At 46.7% G+C, this 18,343-nt stretch overlaps 3 protein-coding genes across 3 annotated transcripts; all 3 read right to left on the bottom strand.

The window, feature by feature from the left end:
• Positions 1 to 472: 472 nt before the first annotated feature.
• Positions 473 to 3,482, bottom strand: LOC125539759 (aminomethyltransferase, mitochondrial). Its single transcript, XM_048703267.1, has 3 exons — positions 2,844 to 3,482; positions 1,593 to 1,711; positions 473 to 1,201 (listed from the first exon to the last, which is right to left on the bottom strand). Exons 1-3 carry the CDS (start codon positions 3,420 to 3,422, stop codon positions 655 to 657), a joined length of 1,245 nt encoding a protein of 414 aa, XP_048559224.1. The 5' UTR covers positions 3,423 to 3,482; the 3' UTR covers positions 473 to 654.
• A 609-nt stretch (positions 3,483 to 4,091) lies between these two features.
• LOC125539760 (signal recognition particle 14 kDa protein) lies at positions 4,092 to 6,939 on the bottom strand. Its single transcript, XM_048703268.1, has 4 exons — positions 6,801 to 6,939; positions 6,438 to 6,531; positions 6,232 to 6,341; positions 4,092 to 4,592 (listed from the first exon to the last, which is right to left on the bottom strand). Exons 1-4 carry the CDS (start codon positions 6,801 to 6,803, stop codon positions 4,407 to 4,409), a joined length of 393 nt encoding a protein of 130 aa, XP_048559225.1. The 5' UTR covers positions 6,804 to 6,939; the 3' UTR covers positions 4,092 to 4,406.
• Positions 6,940 to 9,074: 2,135 nt separating this feature from the next.
• Positions 9,075 to 12,674, bottom strand: LOC125539758 (glycolate oxidase 3). The gene is made up of 12 exons (XM_048703266.1): positions 12,519 to 12,674; positions 11,951 to 12,094; positions 11,093 to 11,217; positions 10,959 to 11,005; positions 10,788 to 10,865; positions 10,550 to 10,674; positions 10,362 to 10,428; positions 10,177 to 10,239; positions 10,007 to 10,076; positions 9,811 to 9,911; positions 9,566 to 9,670; positions 9,075 to 9,476 (listed from the first exon to the last, which is right to left on the bottom strand). Coding segments are annotated over exons 1-12 (1,110 nt in total). The 5' UTR covers positions 12,521 to 12,674; the 3' UTR covers positions 9,075 to 9,293.
• Between the last annotated feature and the right edge of the window lie 5,669 nt (positions 12,675 to 18,343).

Below are 18,343 nucleotides of genomic sequence, written 5' to 3'. Positions count from 1 at the left end.
CATCAGTGGTGTGACTAGCCTGTTGGTATTCTTTTATAGAAGAAGACTTCGTGAGCATCAAACGCTCAAGCCGAGACTTGAACTCTGGTGGGTTGGCTGCGAAATTCCACGCCTTGCCAACTGAGCTACGCTCAGTTCTCTTTAACGAGACCAACCTGGGCTAGACTAGTGGGCTGGCTGCGAACTTCCGCGCTTTGCCAACTTAATTTAGAGAACTAGTAAGTATGCACGTGCCACGCACGTTGTGTTAGAATCAATATTTTTTAGGGGATCGGCTAGAGATGCCCTTACAAAGGTATAGAGTGACCCCTAGATAATACAGTACTAGCAATATGGATGAAAGGTTACCACAAACGAGTAGTTCACTTAACCTTTATAAGATGACATCTCAAAGGGCCACAGGTCGAAAGCTCGTCTGTGGTATGTCTGATAGATCTATGCCTCAGCACAAATGACATGATCGCTTCTGGGATAGCAAACAACGCACCGGCATATATTATTATTAGAAGGATAGAGGAGAAATGTCAAGCCGTAAGAGGAAGCCCGACAGAGGTTACAGCTGCGGCAGCCTGCCATGAACAAGCCGCCATGGCAGAGTCGCGAGAGAAAATTTGCAGTCCATGGAGCATCCATTGTTTCTCTTTTGTACACAACCTAAGGGGCCTTGTAGTACTTGGTGGGCACGAAGGGCATCTTGGTGACCACGGCGTCGTACTGCTTGCCGCGGACGACCACCTTGAACTCGGTCCCGGCCTTGTGCAGGCCGTTCTTCACGTACCCCATGGCGATGTTCTTCTTCAGGCACGGGCTGAACCCGCCGCTCGTCACCTCGCCGATGTTCTCCCCGGTGCCGCTCACGATCTCGCTGTGGCTCCGCGGGGGTGGCCCCTGCGAGAAGATGCCCACGCGCCGGATCTTGGGGCCTTCCTTGAGCTGCTTCAGGATCACATCCGCGCCCAGGAAGCCGCCCTCAGCCTTCCTCCGCTTGCCGATCGCCCATGAGAGGCCGGCCTCGACCGGCGTGATGTGCTGCTCCATGTCGTTGCCGTACAAGCAGAGGCCAGCTTCCAGCCGGAGACTGTCGCGGGCGCCCAGGCCGGTCAGCCTCACCTTGCCCTCGGATTTCTCCAGGAGGGCCTTTGCGAGATCAACCGCGTTCTCTGATGGGACGGAGATTTCAAATCCATCTTCGCCGGTGTAACTGAAATGAGAAGAGTTTCAGAGACAGAAGCAAATTGTTCAAAACAACAACATCATCAATTGATAGACACATAAAGGACTGGTGTAAGAAGCTTCACTATAGAATTTGAAAGCTAAAATAAGATGGCACTTTATCGATTGCCTTTAAGCAACAGTAACCAAATAACATCCCATAGACCCACTTTTGGCATGCCAGATTGAACAGTAAAGTGATTTCAGTATTTATGAATTATGATGGACAAGTGATGCTTGGTCAATGTAAAAAAGTTAGTACTGATGCTCTTAAGGAATTGTCCTGGTATTAAAGAAAGGAGTAGAGTCATGATATTATTATTTTTTAGAATCATAATATTGAAACTGGAAGTAATAATAATGGATGAAAAGGATTATACCCAGTTCTGGTGAGGAAGCAAGCAGATCCGTTGATGTCAATCATCTTGAAATCACTGAAGTACATTTTGCTCAAATCTTCCTTTGTCAGCAACTGGAGAGTTGGTGCAGCAAGAGGACCCTGCTCATGTCAAGGAACAGAGTTACAATGGTGTCTTCCTGTAAATTCGGGAAATAGTGCTCCCTCCGTCCCATAATATAATAGCGTTTTTGACGCTACTAGTGTCAAAAGCGCTCTTATATTATAGGACGGAGGGAGTACATATGTAGGAGAAGCATATCAAATGTACATAATTGCCATTAAAGTGAAAATTTATTACTTCGACAAAACCACACAAATAGCGCCAAGAAGTTCAGAATAGAAAGATCACTTCCCCCGCAATGTAGAATAAAAAAATCCTACATTGTGAAGATCATGTCTATTTTATGAATAGATGCGCAAACATTAATCCTCCTCTTGCTGAAACTTGAATTGGGTTGTTATGAACTGCTTTCATAATTTCATAGGACCTCGTAGTTTTTTTTAATGGGACGAAAACTGGCAGGAGCAACTGCCTTTTCTATTAGGAGGAATGTCTGCTGTCACAATCCAATCTAGGCACCACTGGATTACATCAAAGTGAAAACACATAAGAAACTTTAGCTCGAGAGTCCACCAACCGAGAAAAAGACACGCAAACCTGCTCAACTACTACCTCAGAATTCAGATAGAGCATTGCATCTTGTAAGAACTAAGAAGCCAAAACTTGACCAAGCAAGCACAATTGCTAATCAAGAAATCTCACCAAGCAGCAAGATGAAAAAAAAAATCCCTAGATTTTGGCGTCTGCACACCATCAAAAGAAAATTCTGCCATATTAGCTGAACTCATAGTCTATACAATATGAACAACAAACCATAAACTGACATCATCAATGATACTAATAATGTCTTTTCCCTAGTAAAGCTAAATGTTACTCTGAACTAATCACATTGAAACTCAATTTCACAAACAATGAACTCAACCGAATTGCCATGTGTCAACACTCTATCATAATGTACATTCCAAAACCTTTCCTGGCAGAAATGGGCCATTTATTTATGGTAGTACCCTTGTAGCTCCTCCAAATACTACAGCATTCGCTAATCCTAGAAATAAATATATGTATCCAACCTTGGGAATCTTCAACCCATTGCAGAAATCAATAATTAACCATAAACAGTTCAGAAAACCAATCAAGATGAAGAGAGCAGAGAAGGAAGGGCCAGCTGACCTGCAGGGCGAGGAGGGAGCGCTCGTCGTGGACGTGCCACTTGACGTCGCCGCCCTTCTTCTGGAAGGCCTCCATGTGGGCGCCGATGTGGGCGAGGTCCTTGTCCCGGCAGCCGGCGTTGACGACGAGGTAGACGTGGTGGTCGTTGACCTTGGTGACGACGGAGTCGTCGATGGCGCCTCCCTTGTCGTTGGTGAAGACGGTGAGGGAGCCGGTGCCGTCCTTGAGGGCGGCGACGTCGGCGACGACGAGCGACTCGAGGAAGGGGATGGCCTGGCTGCCCTGCAGGCTGAGGCCGCACATGTGGGAGACGTCGAAGAGGCTGCCGTTGGCGCGGCAGTTGAGGGTGGAGTCCATGATGGTGTCCTTGTACTGGATGGGCATGCTCCAGCCGGCGAAGGGCACCATCTTGCCCCCGTGCGCCACGTGGAAGTCGTAGAGCGCCGTCTTCTTGAGCTCCGCCTCGGCCGCCTCCGCCGCGCCCGCGAGGTGGCGGCGCGCGGCCGTGGAGGCGCCGCCCGTGGAGGAGGCGGCGGCGGCGCGGCGGGCCAGCGTGGCGCACGCGAGGAGGCCTCTCATCGTGGCGGGGTGGGGCTGAGAGGGGGGAGTGGTGGTGGGGGAGTGGGATGGGAAAACAAAAGATGAGATTTTGAGGGGTGGTGGTGGGTGGCGACGGGGAGGCGATCGGCGGATCGGGAGTGGGTGGTGGCTGCCGCTGCCTCGGCGCGAGCTCAGCTCGGAGGGGGTTTGGTGATGATGGATCAGTGAGCGATCAGTGGCGCGTCAGTGCCCGTCTTGTTGGCTTTCGGATTATTTTTTGTTGGGTTTTTGTCCGGCTTTGGTGGTGGATGGTGACGGCTCTCCCTCACCGGGCAAAGATCGTGTGCGAGTCCATAAAAAGAACACTTCACAGATTCTTGCTTTCTAGTGGTAAAACAGTCCAAATCGCAGACAGATTGAGATAAAAACCATTCTGATCTGAACGGCAAAACTGGGCAGAGACTAACGAAAAAATCATTACGCATTGGCATCATGGCAGGGCAACTGGCCAGGAAGCAACAGCGCTGAGGCCATGCAGATACGGCATCCAAAACTATAGACAAACATAGGAGGATGGCAGCGCCCGACCAGGCTCAGATGCATGTTATTGATTCAGCAGCAGAGGAGGGAGGTAACGTACCTAACCCACAAATAACAATATTCTGGCAACCACTTGACATGGGATCACGAAACAAAAACACACCAGCATTGCCTTTCCAACAACCAAGCGACAGATTCTTCATTCATATCATAGGCCTAAAACCATCAAACCGATGAACCATTCCAAACTGAACTAAGACTTTTGGTGGTCAGATCTAGCAGTTCAAGAAAGCATGCCCATGCCATCCAGGGAGGCTTACAACCAGATCAAAACGCTGCTTCAAAATGCCAGGCGACGACGCGTCTCTATATAGGTATTCACAGGCTTCATCTCGCGGACATGAATTAAGGGTAAAACAGGTGACAACGTCTTGACCGCACATGTGGGCGAAAAAGGTCTCGGTAAATTCTGCAAGTACCTCACTACTTAGACCCTGCAGACTTCTTCGAAGATGATTTCTTCTGCTTCTTCGGTTCCTTCTCGGGTATCTTCTCTGCCTCGACCGTCTTCTTCCTGTCCTTCCTCTCCCTCTTCTTCAAAGCATGCATGTGGGCTTTAAGAACCAGGGCATATGAAGCTTGGAATTTCAGATACTCCTTTGCAGACAGCTGAAAGGCATGGCAAGCACGGTAAGATTCACTGATTGGTCCAGAAATGCAATGAAAGTGCCAGGACAGATATGTTCAATAATGCCACCATGAAATGAAAATAAAATAAAATAAGTCCTCAGTCCTCATAACCAAAACAATATTGCAGATTACAGTTCTCTGATGACATTTCAGAAAATATTCATAGTATTGCCAACATATCAGAAATATAGCATGAACATTTACCATAAGCCCTAAGTGCACATATTTATCCAGCCTTAAGCTAAAGCACTTGGCGGAAAAAATGCCCCTACTTAGGTGAGTTGCAAAAATTTGATATGGCTGGGGCCAAATAGGTATGCACAAGGATAAACAGATTAGTTCATGTGAGTATTTGTTTTGTGTTGTCAGGATATGAAATGGGAAGGCATGTTTCCAAATTGACAGCAGACATCATTACTAATTAGGATAGCTAGTAACCCTTCTACATGAAAATGAAGGAAATATAAGATAACAGAAATAAACAACAGTTTTGTAGCCATAAATAGGGACGCCTTACATCACCACTTCAACCATCAAAATTAAAAGGAGAAGTAAAACTGTTACCAAAACTTAGGTCATGGGAATTAGGAGTCTTAACATGTCAATTCTCCTTTTTTAGATAGACCGTGATTTCATTACTAAGACTTGCACAGATTGCCAGCAACAGTGTCTTGTGGAAAAAGATGCACATAGTCAATTGTTTCATCGGAGAGCATAAATGCATGGAAAGAAAAATGCATGGGTTCACATCGATGCATATCCTTGTCAATGGTAAATGCTCCTTGATGAGGGCTTTCACAAAAGCTAGATAAGGTGATATCATGAGGTGCTACGACATGATCTTGGGAAAATATCATTCAGGTGTTTGCAAAGTGGAAATAGATTGTATACACTTTGATAAATGGAGTTCAACTGATGTAAGATGAAACAATTAATGCGGGTCGTCACTGGTTCATGCAATTGAAACTTGGCAAGAGCAAGAAAATCTGTCCCATCCTTCAAATTTGCACCAATTGCTGAACCATCTTAACACTGGTAAGTTCTAACTCTTTCCCATTCAGTAATAAGATTGGTAATCAGGACAACTCATTAGTGATGGCCCCCTCTCCCCACTGCCCTATTAGTTTAACTACAGCTGTAGCAATACGAGAGGTTACTGCATAAAAGACTTGCACCACTATGATCAGAATGTACCAAACATAAGTGCTTCAGTCCTAACTTTATACTTGTCATTATGCTACTCAAAGTTACTGCATATCCCCCAGCACTGGGATGATCGCGATATGACACAATGATCATATATACAGTGTATCCTCTCTACATATTCAGGTAATTCTGTTGATTTACCTACCTATCAATTTCTCAATACGAACAAACCATCCTCACCTGGAAGTAACAACCAGCAAACATTCTATCAGCATGTGTGCAAACCCGAGTTGTTTCACTTCATATCCAGAGGAAATATGCAAATGTCTGATCTATGATTCACAATCCTAGCAGAACAGGGGCTAATGACAATGACTAACAGCGGCCTGATTACCACCAGGTACAGAATCAATGCAAAACACATCTCACAGCCATAATGCCGAACCAGCAGCAGGAAGAAAGTGAATATTACCGAGGTGGAGATGTTCCTCTTGCCATCGGAGGCGCGGACAAGGCACCGGTACTCGACAGGCTCCCCCTTACTCGCCATCTTCTTCAACCTAGCCTGACACTTCATCGACGCTGCACACATCAAACAACTCGTCACATCAGACTTGCTGAACCCATCAAATCCACAACCCAAACCACATGAACGAGCCGTAAGGGGAGAGGACTCACATCGCTTCATGGTGACCCACACGGAGCCCTTCTCCGTGCTCCGCTCGTACATGTTGGTCAGCTCGCTCAGGAACGGATCTGCCTGCATCAGCACCTGCACAGACCACGCAATGCCGCGAGTAGACATGGTCAGAACCAGTTCGACAAAGCAGGGCGGAGTTTCCGCTCAGCTTTCCACCATCGATCTGAACTACGCGACGCCCGGGACTGGTGGAAGCGGCCGGATCGGTTCCAAATTCTAGGGCGAAAACACCGGGAGATCTGGTTCTCCGCCGAGCTCTTCTCGCCAGATCGCGATTCTCGGCGGGACGGGCATGAAACACGGCGCGGATCGGAGGAACAGAGCATCGGGCAGGGGATTACCATCTTGAGGAGGGTGGCCTCGCGATCGCCGGGGGAGCGGAGGTCTTCCCCTTGTCCGCCGAGCCTTGCTCTCCTCTTCGTCGGCTCCGCCGCTGGGGTTGGGGGGGGGGGGGGGGGGGGGGGGGGGGGGGGGGGGGGGGGGGGGTATTGTGGGAGGACGGACGGGGGAGATCACGGGACGGGAGAGATCTGACGGATAAGGTGGCCGGGTGGGACGGCAGGGGCTGTGAACTTGTGAAGGCAGCCTTGGACTGGATGACGGAACGGTGACGCCGACTTTTTTTTTCGACGGGAAACGATGACGCCGACTTGGAAGAGAGGACCGTCAAAAAAAAACTTGGGAAGAGAGGCAGAAACGCCGTGATTCGGTTCCTTGGGCTTGGGCTGAACGGGATAAGCATGACACTCTTTTTTTTATTCTCCGTATTTATTGTGTTTTATTTAAATCAAAATAAAATTTGATCAAACCATAAACATTTACATTAACAGATATATGTGATGTGAAAATATATTCCGTGAGGAATCTTTGGTATCGTAAAAGTTAATGATGTTTTTTTTTATAAATTTGATCAAAACATAGAAAGTTTGACTTATGATAAAGCTATAATATACTCCCTCCGTTTCTAAATACTTGTCTTTCTAGGCATTTCAACAAGTGACTACATACGGAGCAAAATGAGTGAATCTACACTCTAAAATATGTCTACATACATCCGTATGTAGTAGTCATTTGAAATGTCTAGAAAGACAAATATTTAGGAACGGAGGGAGTACACAGTAAATAAAACCGAAGAGTATACTATTCCTTCTTATGTCATTGACTATACCAAACATGTTTAGCAATATTTGGGCAAGAGAATGATATTTTAAAGGTGAGAGTTTGTTAGAAGATTAGGCTTGAAAAGTTGAATAACTAAGTCGGGCCGGGTCGGGCTTGTCTCATGAGGCGGGCTTGGGCCTTGTTTGCAACCCAAAAGGTAATTCAAATGGGTCTTAGGCTCGGACTTCTATTTTTTTTTAGATTTTTGTGTTGGGCTTTCACACGTAAGCACTTAAAATGCAATCTTCGGACTTTCAAGCTTGATTTCGGGTTGGGCTCACTCGGGTGTCGCCCAAATCCACCAGCACTGCAGCCACATCGGCACTCCCAATCGACCATCGCAACCCCCGACTCCCACCAAATGGCCAGATCTAGCCGTCGGGGTTCGCCGCTTGTGATTTTATGCGCACAACAGCCCCGAGCACTCACTGGCTCGCCTCCTCCCGATCCTTCAGTGACACCAAATGAGGGGGGGGGGGAGAGGACACTGGAAGTAATCGATCTTTCGTCCAATGGCTCCAGCCCATGCACCGTGGACTGGGAGAAAATCCTGGGCGAAAACGACTCTGACGCCAACACATAGTTTAAGTTTGAATCGAGGAAGAAGATTAGTTTTTTTAAGTTTTTATTTTGTTCGAATCGACAAGTTTTAATCTGTATTATGCAATGTAGTTTGAATGGACTTGTGATATCTATGTTCAAATTTATGTGAGAAAAATGTTTTAGGGAGCTAAATTTAAGAGTTCGGCTAGGAACCATATTTTTTAACTCAGTTTGAGTAGGCATATAGGGCTCAATCATAAGCCTTTTGCTAGGGACACTTTTTAAAATGATAACAATACGAAACACCTCCGTGCCCATCTGCCCCTCTACCTGTCCTGCAGCTCGTTCTTCTGGTAGCTCCTCTTCATGTGGTGGTGGTTCCGGCCTACGGTCAGACTTCCTCATCTTTGGATTTTTCCCCGGCGGCATGGGATTGCTTAGACTCGGCCAGGCCAAAATCCTTGCTCGACCTTTCAATGCTGGCAGCGGCGACACCTACGGGTGTCGTTCCCTTACTGGAGGCGATGCCATGGTTTCTATCTGTGCCTTTCTTCGAGCGTCAGGGAAAACTCTAGGTCTCTTTTTTTCAGATCGGACGACGACAGCGCCGTGGCGTAGTTCTGCTCATGAAGGCGTCGTCTTGTTGCTCGTGGAGTCATCGATGGTGGATTTCGAGATGTTGGTCGTCTTATTGGTTTGGTTTGGGCTGCGTCCTAGGGCGGCGAGTTTAGTCGTGTTTTTCTTTATTCGGGCTGAGCATTCCATGTTTTACATGCTCCGAACGCCATGTTCACGCCTCCTGCATTCGAGTCATGTGTTGTATCATCACCTAAACTTTTTCTTATTTTTTTTATTAATAAAAAATGATACGCAAGCTTTGTGTATTGGTGAAAAAAAAAACACGACAGACAGGGAGTAGTCGCCAAAATCAGAACGTGATCGACAGCATTTCGCCGGCAGACTACACGAGAACGCATGCAGCCTTCTCCAATCTTTATTTCTACGAATTTATTGCCCGATACATCGATCGATCAAATGGAGGCGCAAGAACGAGCGGCATCTCAAATCGACCAGCGCGCGCGCACAAGTAGACGTACTACTAGTAGGCCGGATGCAGCGCGCCTCCCAATCTAGAGGCGTGCGCGGCGGATCCTGTCGCCGTCGGTGACGACGTGGGCGCGCGTGATGTCCCGCAGCGACGGGCACCCGCTGAGCGCCATGGCCAGCTCCAGCTCGTCCCGCAGCATCTGCAGCACCTTCCGCACCCCCGCCTCGCCGTCCACCGCCAGCGAGTACAGCACCGGCCTACCGATCTGCACGCCACACCAAACCCACACATCGAGCAAGCGTCAGCATCGCCGGCCAAGAAAGAAACACGCAGATCGAGTGTGTCTGTACTTACGAACACTCCCGAGGCTCCGAGTGCCAGCGCCTTGAACACGTCGGTGCCACGCCGGACGCCGCCGTCCAGGAACACCGGCAGCCGTCCCTTCGCCTCTCTGACCACCTGATTTTTTTTACACACTTTTGGTCAATATGCATGCATGAAGATTTTTTTTACTGAAGCTTCCTGAACTTTATCTGCAGTTTCCCATATTCCTTCTCGTAGTACTACAGGTGCGGCTTGCGACTGGTTGGCACACATACCTCTTCCAGGCAGCTGATGGTTGCAGGGACATAGTCCAGCTGCCGAGCGCCATGGTTGGACACGATGATGCCGGCCGCGCCGTACTCGATGGCAATCCTAGCTGCATTTTGCACAAGTTTCTTGATGGACTGATATGCCGCCATAGCAAAAAGAGATGCAGCATTTTGGGAACGGAGGCGTGCTGAAAAAACTTACTGTCTTCTGCAGTCATGACACCTTTCACCAAGATCGGCAACGAGGTAATTGTCTGCAGCCACTTGACGTCCTGCATTTGTGCATCATCAGTGTTCATTATTCCATTCAGTAGGTGCTACGATACCTTCCAACAGCATTTTAAATTAAAAAAATAGAGGAAAAAAAAGTACCTCCCAACAAAGAGATTGGTCGACTTGGCTAGCAACATAGGAAGCCAGCCCAGAATCATCTGTCTGGCAAGCCACAAAGGACATGGTAAGATGTCTGATAATAACATTCTACTTAGGCTCTCTAAAAAAACATTCTACTTAGGCGATTTCTGCGATACGATTGGCTTGGTTGTCAGGCAATTAACCTTGTCCATCTTGCCGAGGTCCAGCGCCGCAAAGTTCTCCAGCACCAGATGTGGAGGCAAGTTGAACCTGTCAAAAGTTATCATAAATTCAGATTTCAGGGTGCAGATTGTGCAGTTCCTAGTAAAATGGAATAGACCATTTATTGAGTAAATTGGCATGATAATGTGCACATCTGTTGGATTTGGACCTGTTCTTGATATCAGCTTCCCTGCGGCCGAGCCTTGGAGTATCGACGGTGAGGGCGATCGCCTTGAACCCCGCCATTTCAGCCCTTTTCACGAGTTGCCGAACTATATTCCTGTCCTTGTAAACCTGACGAAGACAATGATCCACGCCTTGGTCAGTTGGTCAGGTTAAAGAACAAGAAACAATTTTCACATGTTATTATTAGTCTCATAGTTTGTGAGGCTGAAGATGACACATACATAAAGCTGGAAGAAACGAATCCCGGGTCCTACTGAGTTAACCCTTTCCACACTAGAAGTAGCCCATGAAGACAATGTCTGAAAAAAGCATAAACCATATAAAGCTAGCATCAGCACAATAATTATTGGGAAAGATCAAAGCTGCTACAAGAGTCAGGTGATCTTCCAAACCATTATGGTCCCTGCAGATGCCGCTGCTCTTGCAGTAGCAAGCTCTCCTGCATATATGGCAGATAAACTTCTCTATGAGAACATTGCTCTGGAAATAGCAAGGAGATGGTGACTGCAAATTTGTTTGAATTAACCTTCAGGGTGAGCCATTTTCTGCATGGCCGTGGGAGCGATCATGATCGGCATGGAGACGTCGAAGCCCAAGATATTTGTGGCCATGTTGATATGGGACACATCAATCAGTACGCGTGGTCGGAACCTGAAACCAAATTGAAATCAAAGTCTACAATAAGATAGATGCGTATGATCCTTAGGGCATCTCTAGTCCATGCCCAAAAATTCTCCAAGTCCCACCCAAAAGGTAGAAGTTTGAATTTTGATGAGCTATTTTCAACAGGGGCACTTCTGCCCATGCATGTATGTATGTATGATGATGTCATTTATCCTCTCTGAGAGTTCCTGACGAAATTGTCATCTACTTTGACCATCAGAACCACATATGACAACAAGACTCGTCTGATCCCTTGTCCTCTACTCAATGCCATGAGATCCAATGTTATTTGTCCAGGTCTGCTGCCATCTACTTATATACTAATCAAAATGCAAACCAATCACCTACGCGCAGCCTGTCAGGACTAAACTTGTACTCATAACAGTGGGGTTGTAAATTTTTCCACAAGGGTTCATCTGAGACTTATCCTACGCCATCTCCAAAGATTTTATTATTTTAATAACGCAAAAAGTTTCGATTGACGCCGACACTTGCCATTATACATTGTAAAAGAAGTTTATGTCATCCTTGCAAAAAACTAATGCTGAAGCTCTTTCTACCGCCTTACTTTTTTCTGAATTATTAGTTGCTGATGCCAATAAAAACAAGCACAGTTCATCTAGCAGCATATACTACCAAATAGACACAGCTCAGAAGTTGAAAATACAATAAATAGATACGGCTAAAAGCATGAGACCTGCTACTTTGGAGGATAGCTTACAGGATTCTGGAGAAGGCCTCCCTGTTCTCGTTGAGCGTCCACTGATCCTCTGCGCCGGAGGCGTAGTAGTCGTACACCATCTTGGGCAGCTTCTCCTTGGCCAGCCTCTCGTACTCGGACACATTCGTGATCATCTCCATGCCCCTGCTCGAACAATCTCATTATTAGTCCCCAGTTCAATCTGTCCATGCCTTTATGAACACAGCAAGCAGTCAAGCAGATCCTCTGCTTTTTGTCTCAAAGACAGTACACCATGAATAAACTGAAGACCGCTCTCGCCCAGATAATTTGACAGAGATGAATCAACAAAGGCAAGAACAGCACGAAGAAACGAGGAGGCCGATCTATCCGAGGAGGAGTTGATTAGCTGCAGAATCTATCCATGGATTCCTGATTCGGTATCAGTAGTTCGAGATGTTACTTTCGAATCAGTGCTGAAAAATCGAAAGCAAAACGATCCGACGGACGGCCGAGAAAGAAGCGCAAAATCATCCCGAGAGATCACAAGAAAGAGGAACGAGGCGGGTAATCCAAGGGAAATGAGAGGAAAGGAACCAGTAGGACTCACATGGCTCGAAGGGGGAGGAGCGATGAACGGAGGCAGGCTGCGTGCACGAGGAGGGCTGCGCGACGGCGGCTCGTCCGTGTCCTGGAGCGGAAGCGGAACAGGGGAGGAGGTCCCGTGGTGTCACCGGGGTGTGGTATTTAAAGGCTTTTTTTCAGCAAATGAATGTGGTTTGGTGGTGAGACTGGTGTCACTGTTCTGAACTCCTTCTGATGAGGCAGCCCATCTATAGCTCAGAGGCATGTTCAAAAATGGTATTTAAAAAAATCAATAATGGAAGGAAGATAATGATGGTATTGTTTGTGTCATTATACCTACGTACTTAAAGGAGATTCTAGCATGTAAGCGTGATCAGCTTTTGTATTATTATTAGTCTTTTGTTAGCATGAAGTGTTTTTTGCAGGTTGAGATGGTGGAATAGGATACTGGTATCAGTCCCTTGAGATATGCCTCATTCTCTATAAATTTTTATTAGGGATGAATAGATTCCATTTTTACAAACAAGTTGTGCCAAAGTGACAATTTTTATATGGAGTTAGAGTACGATGTAGGTTACAAATATGGGGATCTCATGAGTTGGATAGCTGCACTATGGTGGACGAAACTAGGCGAGATGCACTAGACTGATGGGGATAGGATTTACGACTTCAACTTGTGGCTCTCATAAGTTGTGGAGCTTCAGAAATCCAATTCGGCTCTTGTCACGCACCAAAAATGATTTTGTGCAAATGTTGCTTTTTTTTTAAAAAAAAAAGACATGTTTATTGTCACACTCAAATGCCATTTGCAAAAATTTAGAAAGAAACTTTAAGCATTTTGACCTGTGCAGAAAAAGAACGAGTCTGTATGCTAAATGTTACGCTTGATTTTGTTTTTTTCATCGGTAAAGCACTGATATCCCGTTTCGCATGAAAATTGTCAAGCACGGTTTTCACACTAACATGAACATCGGCACAAAAGAAAAATCAGAATTTTTAGTATTTATTTACTATTATTTTAAAATTTATTATTCATCCGAGAGCATATGCTCCCCAGAACCAAAACGGCCATCCTGTGGAGTTTGCCTTGTTAAACCTCTCTTTTTTTGTAGGGACCTTGGCCTCCTTATATAGGGGTTGGAGAGGTGGTGTGAGACTTAGGCCATCTTCACCGCGCGACCCCAAATGAACGTCCGGTTTAGCCGGATTTTGTCCTTTTAGGGCGCCGTCCGCGTTTGTCTGATGAATCGTGGGTGCGCCCAACGCGCGGCCGCACCCAAAACCTGTCCGAGGTGGACGTGAATAAAAAAATTAAAAACTTAAATCAAATGACTAAAAAATTAAATAAACGCAGTTAAAAAACATAAAACATATATATAGGGGTTACGGCGACAAAACGGCCCAGTTTATCAGTCCACTTAAACGGCCCAGTTCATAATTAACATAAAACCAAAATAAAAAAAAAGCCTCCCGCGCGCTCCTGCTGCGCCCGTCGATGCCGTGGCCGTCGCCGTCTTCACTGGCCGCCGGTGTCGTCGTCGTCGCTGACGAGGTCGACATATTCCGGCGGCGTCCACAGGTGGGCCGGCGGTCCGTGGTGCACGGGGGCGGCGGGCTGCAAGGTGGCCGGTGGTGCCTGCACCAGTTCCTCCCGAGGCGAGGCCTCCCGCTCCGGCGACCGCGACGGCGTGGGGCACCAGTTCACGGCCCCCAGGACGGCCGCCATCTGCTCAGCGGAGCACGACCAGCTCCACCCCTGGCCACCAGGTCAAGGTGGAACGCGGCCACCGGCAGCTCCTCCACCACCTCCTCCCGAGGCGCCATCTCCAGCTCGGGGATGGCAACATCGCCGGCCGCGGAGAGGGCCATCGTCGCCTCGAGGTCCGCCCATTGGCGCTCGTCATGCGTGTGCATGGAGTCCTCCAGCACACGCGCCATGAGCCGGGCCTCCTCCTCCGCCGTCATGCGAGGAGGTGGGGGTGGCGATGGAGATGGCGACGGCGACGGCGTGGGCGTCAGGCCGCGCACCCGTGTACGCCCGCGCGCCTGGGGAGCCGCTCGGGGCTCACGTGGTCGCCGCGGCCCCGTCGATGTGCCAGTGAAGAACGACGCCCGCCGCATGTCGTGCTCATCGCGGAGCCACGTGTCCCACAATGTCGAGTCAGGGGCGTACCTCTCGTCGTAGTAGAGGTCGTCCGGGAGGAGGCGGCGGCGGCGTTCGATCTCCTGGTGGCACGCACGGCCGCTTTGCGGGACGGGCGGGATCGGCACGCGGTCGGCCGACAAGTGCCAGTTATTGGGGAGGTGGACGTCGCTCCAGGGTAGCGGCGTCCTCGTCTCCCAATAACGGCGGCAGACGGCCGCCTCGATGTAGTGCCGGTCGCGCTCGCCGGCGGCCGTGGGCGCGATGAAGAACGCGGGCGGCGCGGGGGCCCGACGTGGTGGCGATGGTGACACGGACTCCTCCTTCTTCACCGAGCCGCGGCGGCGTCCCAACGAGGAACCAGCCTCACGGTCGTGCTTGCCTTTGCGGCCATAGTTCCAGAGGCCCATGGTTGTGGGCGGCCGGCCGGCGAGTTCTTGGCTAGGGTTTGGGTTCGGCGCTGTCAGGTTTCGAGGAGGCCGCAGGGTGGCGTGGGGCAGTGTGGACGATGACCCGTCCACGCTTCTCACTTAAAGAAGGACGGCGACCTTTCGATGTGCGGATGATAGGTGGGGCCGCCCGCTCGTGGGCATTGATGTGGGCGGGTGGGAGGTAGGTGGCCGCCTGCCACGCGGCCCCGACGCGGACGAGGCGCGCGTCCGTTTGGTGTCCGTCGCGACCGAAACCCGGCGCAAGTTTGCGCTCGAAATGGGTCGGCTCAGACACAAAACGAACAAGATGGGTTCAGGCCGTCGCGCGCTGAGCCGCCTCGTTTGTCCGTTTTATCCCAAACAGACAGGGCCGGATAGGATAGGGTCGCGCGGCGGAGTAGGCCTTAGAATCCTTCATGAATATGTGTCTCTGCTTTCCATGGTTGAAGGGAGCAAATCCGAGTATCTGAAAGGTACCTCTTAGATTATGGCTCAATATGAAGTCAAAGTCGGTTGAACTCATATGGACCCCCCCATTTTCACTAGTCAATATATACATGTAATGCACGTTAATTTAGAAATATATTAAATGCATGTAGATATTAAGTAGGATATTATTTGCATGTTTGGCGTGGGAGGTTCATGAGTATTTTTCCTCCAAAATCATCAAGGTTAGCTTGTGTGGGTTTGGTCCGCTACAATATCTTCATCGAATTCATGGTGGAACGTTGAAATGTAGAAGTTGAAGCTCAAGATGATGATTTCGACTAACCTTGATGTAGCATTTTGTATCACTAATCTTTGTTCTCATTTTTGTGCCGGTTAGAGGCGGAGCCATGTACATCTTTGGGAGGGGGGGGGGGGGGGGGGGGGCTGGGTTTGCCACGCCTTGGATCATGCCATGAAGATATTTTTTGCGAGGGCTTAGATTAGATTTATTTTTACCATTTGCAACCCCCCCCCCCCAACATTGATGATTTATCTTTCGCCCCCTCCAACAATTTTCGTCTAGCTTCACCACTAGTGTCTGTATTTCCCGATTTGATGTACTTTCTCGCAATGTGAGAATTTGAAAGTAGTTAATTAATAGCTGGGTTTGCCACGCCTTGGATCATGCCATGAAGATATTTTTTGCGAGGGCTTAGATTAGATTTATTTTTACCATTTGCAACACCCCCCCCCCAACATTGATGATTTATCTTTCGCCCCCTCCAACAATTTTAGTCTAGCTTCACCACTAGTGTCTGTATTTCCCGATTTGATGTACTTTCTCGCAATGTGAGAATTTGAAAGTAGTTAATTAATAGCTGGGTTTGTTTAAAATTAGTATCAAGTGAGTTGATGAGAGCCCAAGTATCCACTATTTCTGTAATAGGCAGACAACTTTCACGCGTTGCATTGTTTCTTTTAAAAATAATCAACATAAAATCTAGCGAACAACACAACAATTTTATAGAAATTTGAATTTGAGAAGTATCTAGTAGTTGACATTTCTTATAATCTAGAAGTGCCCATTTATTCTCACAAAATCTTGATATTCTCGTACTCTAGAAACCTTTGGCAATGTACTTGCAAGATACATACAGTCTAAAAACACTCTATCAGGTTTTGTAGATATCTAGCAATCCTATGAAAAATGATGCGTACAAACATATAATTTGATTGGAACTATTGTAACAACAAAATTTCTTAAACATCCTGAACTAAATGCATTTTTTTGTATAAAACTAGAAATTCTACTTATTGCTAGAAAATATATTTCTAATGACAAATATTGGAAGCCTACAACAATATTATCTAATATACATGAGAGTGTTTCCATTGTTCATTACGCTTATTATACCAAATAATATTAAGAATAATTTATTTAATGATGTATATAAAAACTCATACTCCCTCCATTCAAATATATAGGGTATAATACATCTTTTGAGGTTCCCTTTGACCACGAGTTAGTGCAACAAATATGTGATGTGTGTGTTACAAAAAAGTATACCATCAAATCGTATGTGAAAGAAATTTTCAAAGACATACGTTTTATATGATACATCTCATATATTATTAATTTTACGAGTGGTCAAAGAAACTTTAAAAACAAATTATCATCCTATATGTTTAGATGGATGGAATATATTTAATTATCACTAAGTAAAAATGTTCACTATAAATAAACTAGTAACGTGCACGTGCAATGCACATATAATCTTTGAAATTTTTTGAGTAAAGTTTTTCGCAATCCATGAACTTATAAGGATAGTTTGATCTGAATCCTAAATAGTCAATCTTGGAATCAGGATAAGAAACTTACTAATCTGAATCATTAGCATATCCCAAGTCATAAAACGGATTGTGCGATTAAAGTCGGCTCATTTCATCAGCATGCCACGGGATACTCTTGGCCAAGTTTATAAGCTCGCGCGAGTCATCCGCGATCCAAATTAGGGGTGATGGTGAACAAAATCCAAGGATTGAGAGCGGAAGAGAACAGACAACGAAATATGCGCTAAAAGGAAGAGTGATGGTCATCGGCGTTCAGGAAGCAGCGGAAGGGTAAAGAGCATCTCTCAACCTCCGTTGCATCTTCCACAAGTGGTGGCCGTTATGGCGGCCACGTCAGCGTCCACACCACAAGGCTAAAGTTGAGGAGCACGTTAGCACGTTTGACCATACCAAGAACTCACATGATGCACCGAATATGTTGAACAATGATAAATCAAAATCTAAACTTCATGAAATCACCAAAGCAAAAGGTGGCTTCCAATATGACTCCAGTATATTTCAATAAAAAACTAAGGGTTAGAAAAAGACGTTCTATAGAAAATGGTCGGTAAAAAAAGCAGTGCAGAAACAACTGTGTTAAATTTGAACAATTCAATTGTTTTTCAAACATGTGACTCAACAAAAACAAAGCTACGTGTCGATATATTTTGGTTCCTGTCCTGTTGTCATCTATTCTTGTTCAGTTTGCAACATAAAATTCTACAAAGAACATAATATGAATAAGGGACGCCACTAACAAATACTGTTTCACAAGGAGATCCACATAAAGATTGTCAAGGAAGTAATCGGTACTGGTACAGCTAGCTTACCATGATACTGTTACATGCATATGCGGACCATAAGATGATTCACGTCAACTAATATTTCGGAAATGGGTCCTTACTATTGAGAATCAACATCCACTTTATTTTAGCTGCTCAGATTGTTTACGAATTCCAAAGGAACTGTAGAGCCATGGAAATAGATAAGCTTTAAAATAATGAGAGTAGAAGTAAA

This window comes from Triticum urartu, chromosome 2 (assembly GCF_003073215.2).
Source record: "Triticum urartu cultivar G1812 chromosome 2, Tu2.1, whole genome shotgun sequence".
Lineage (NCBI taxonomy): Eukaryota > Viridiplantae > Streptophyta > Magnoliopsida > Poales > Poaceae > Triticum > Triticum urartu.
This window is presented reverse-complemented; position numbering and strand designations above follow the sequence as displayed.

Excerpts from the sequence above, each read along its gene's own strand:
- LOC125539758 (XM_048703266.1), bottom strand. Across the intron at positions 10,240-10,361 it reads ACCTCGGCAAGATGGACAAG|ACAGATGATTCTGGGCTGGC; the intron begins GTTAATTGCCTG and ends GTGGCTTGCCAG. Across the intron at positions 9,671-9,810 it reads CCATCAGCTGCCTGGAAGAG|GTGGTCAGAGAGGCGAAGGG; the intron begins GTATGTGTGCCA and ends AAAAAAAATCAG.
- LOC125539760 (XM_048703268.1), bottom strand. Across the intron at positions 6,342-6,437 it reads GTGGGTCACCATGAAGCGAT|CGTCGATGAAGTGTCAGGCT; the intron begins GTGAGTCCTCTC and ends TGATGTGTGCAG. Across the intron at positions 4,593-6,231 it reads AGAGGAACATCTCCACCTCG|CTGTCTGCAAAGGAGTATCT; the intron begins GTAATATTCACT and ends CATGCCTTTCAG.
- LOC125539759 (XM_048703267.1), bottom strand. The coding sequence starts at position 3,422 with ATGAGAGGCCTCCTCGCGTGCGCCACGCTGGCCCGCCGCGCCGCCGCC. Across the intron at positions 1,712-2,843 it reads GCTCCCTCCTCGCCCTGCAG|GGTCCTCTTGCTGCACCAAC; the intron begins GTCAGCTGGCCC and ends TGACATGAGCAG. Across the intron at positions 1,202-1,592 it reads TGCTTCCTCACCAGAACTGG|TTACACCGGCGAAGATGGAT; the intron begins GTATAATCCTTT and ends TTCTCATTTCAG.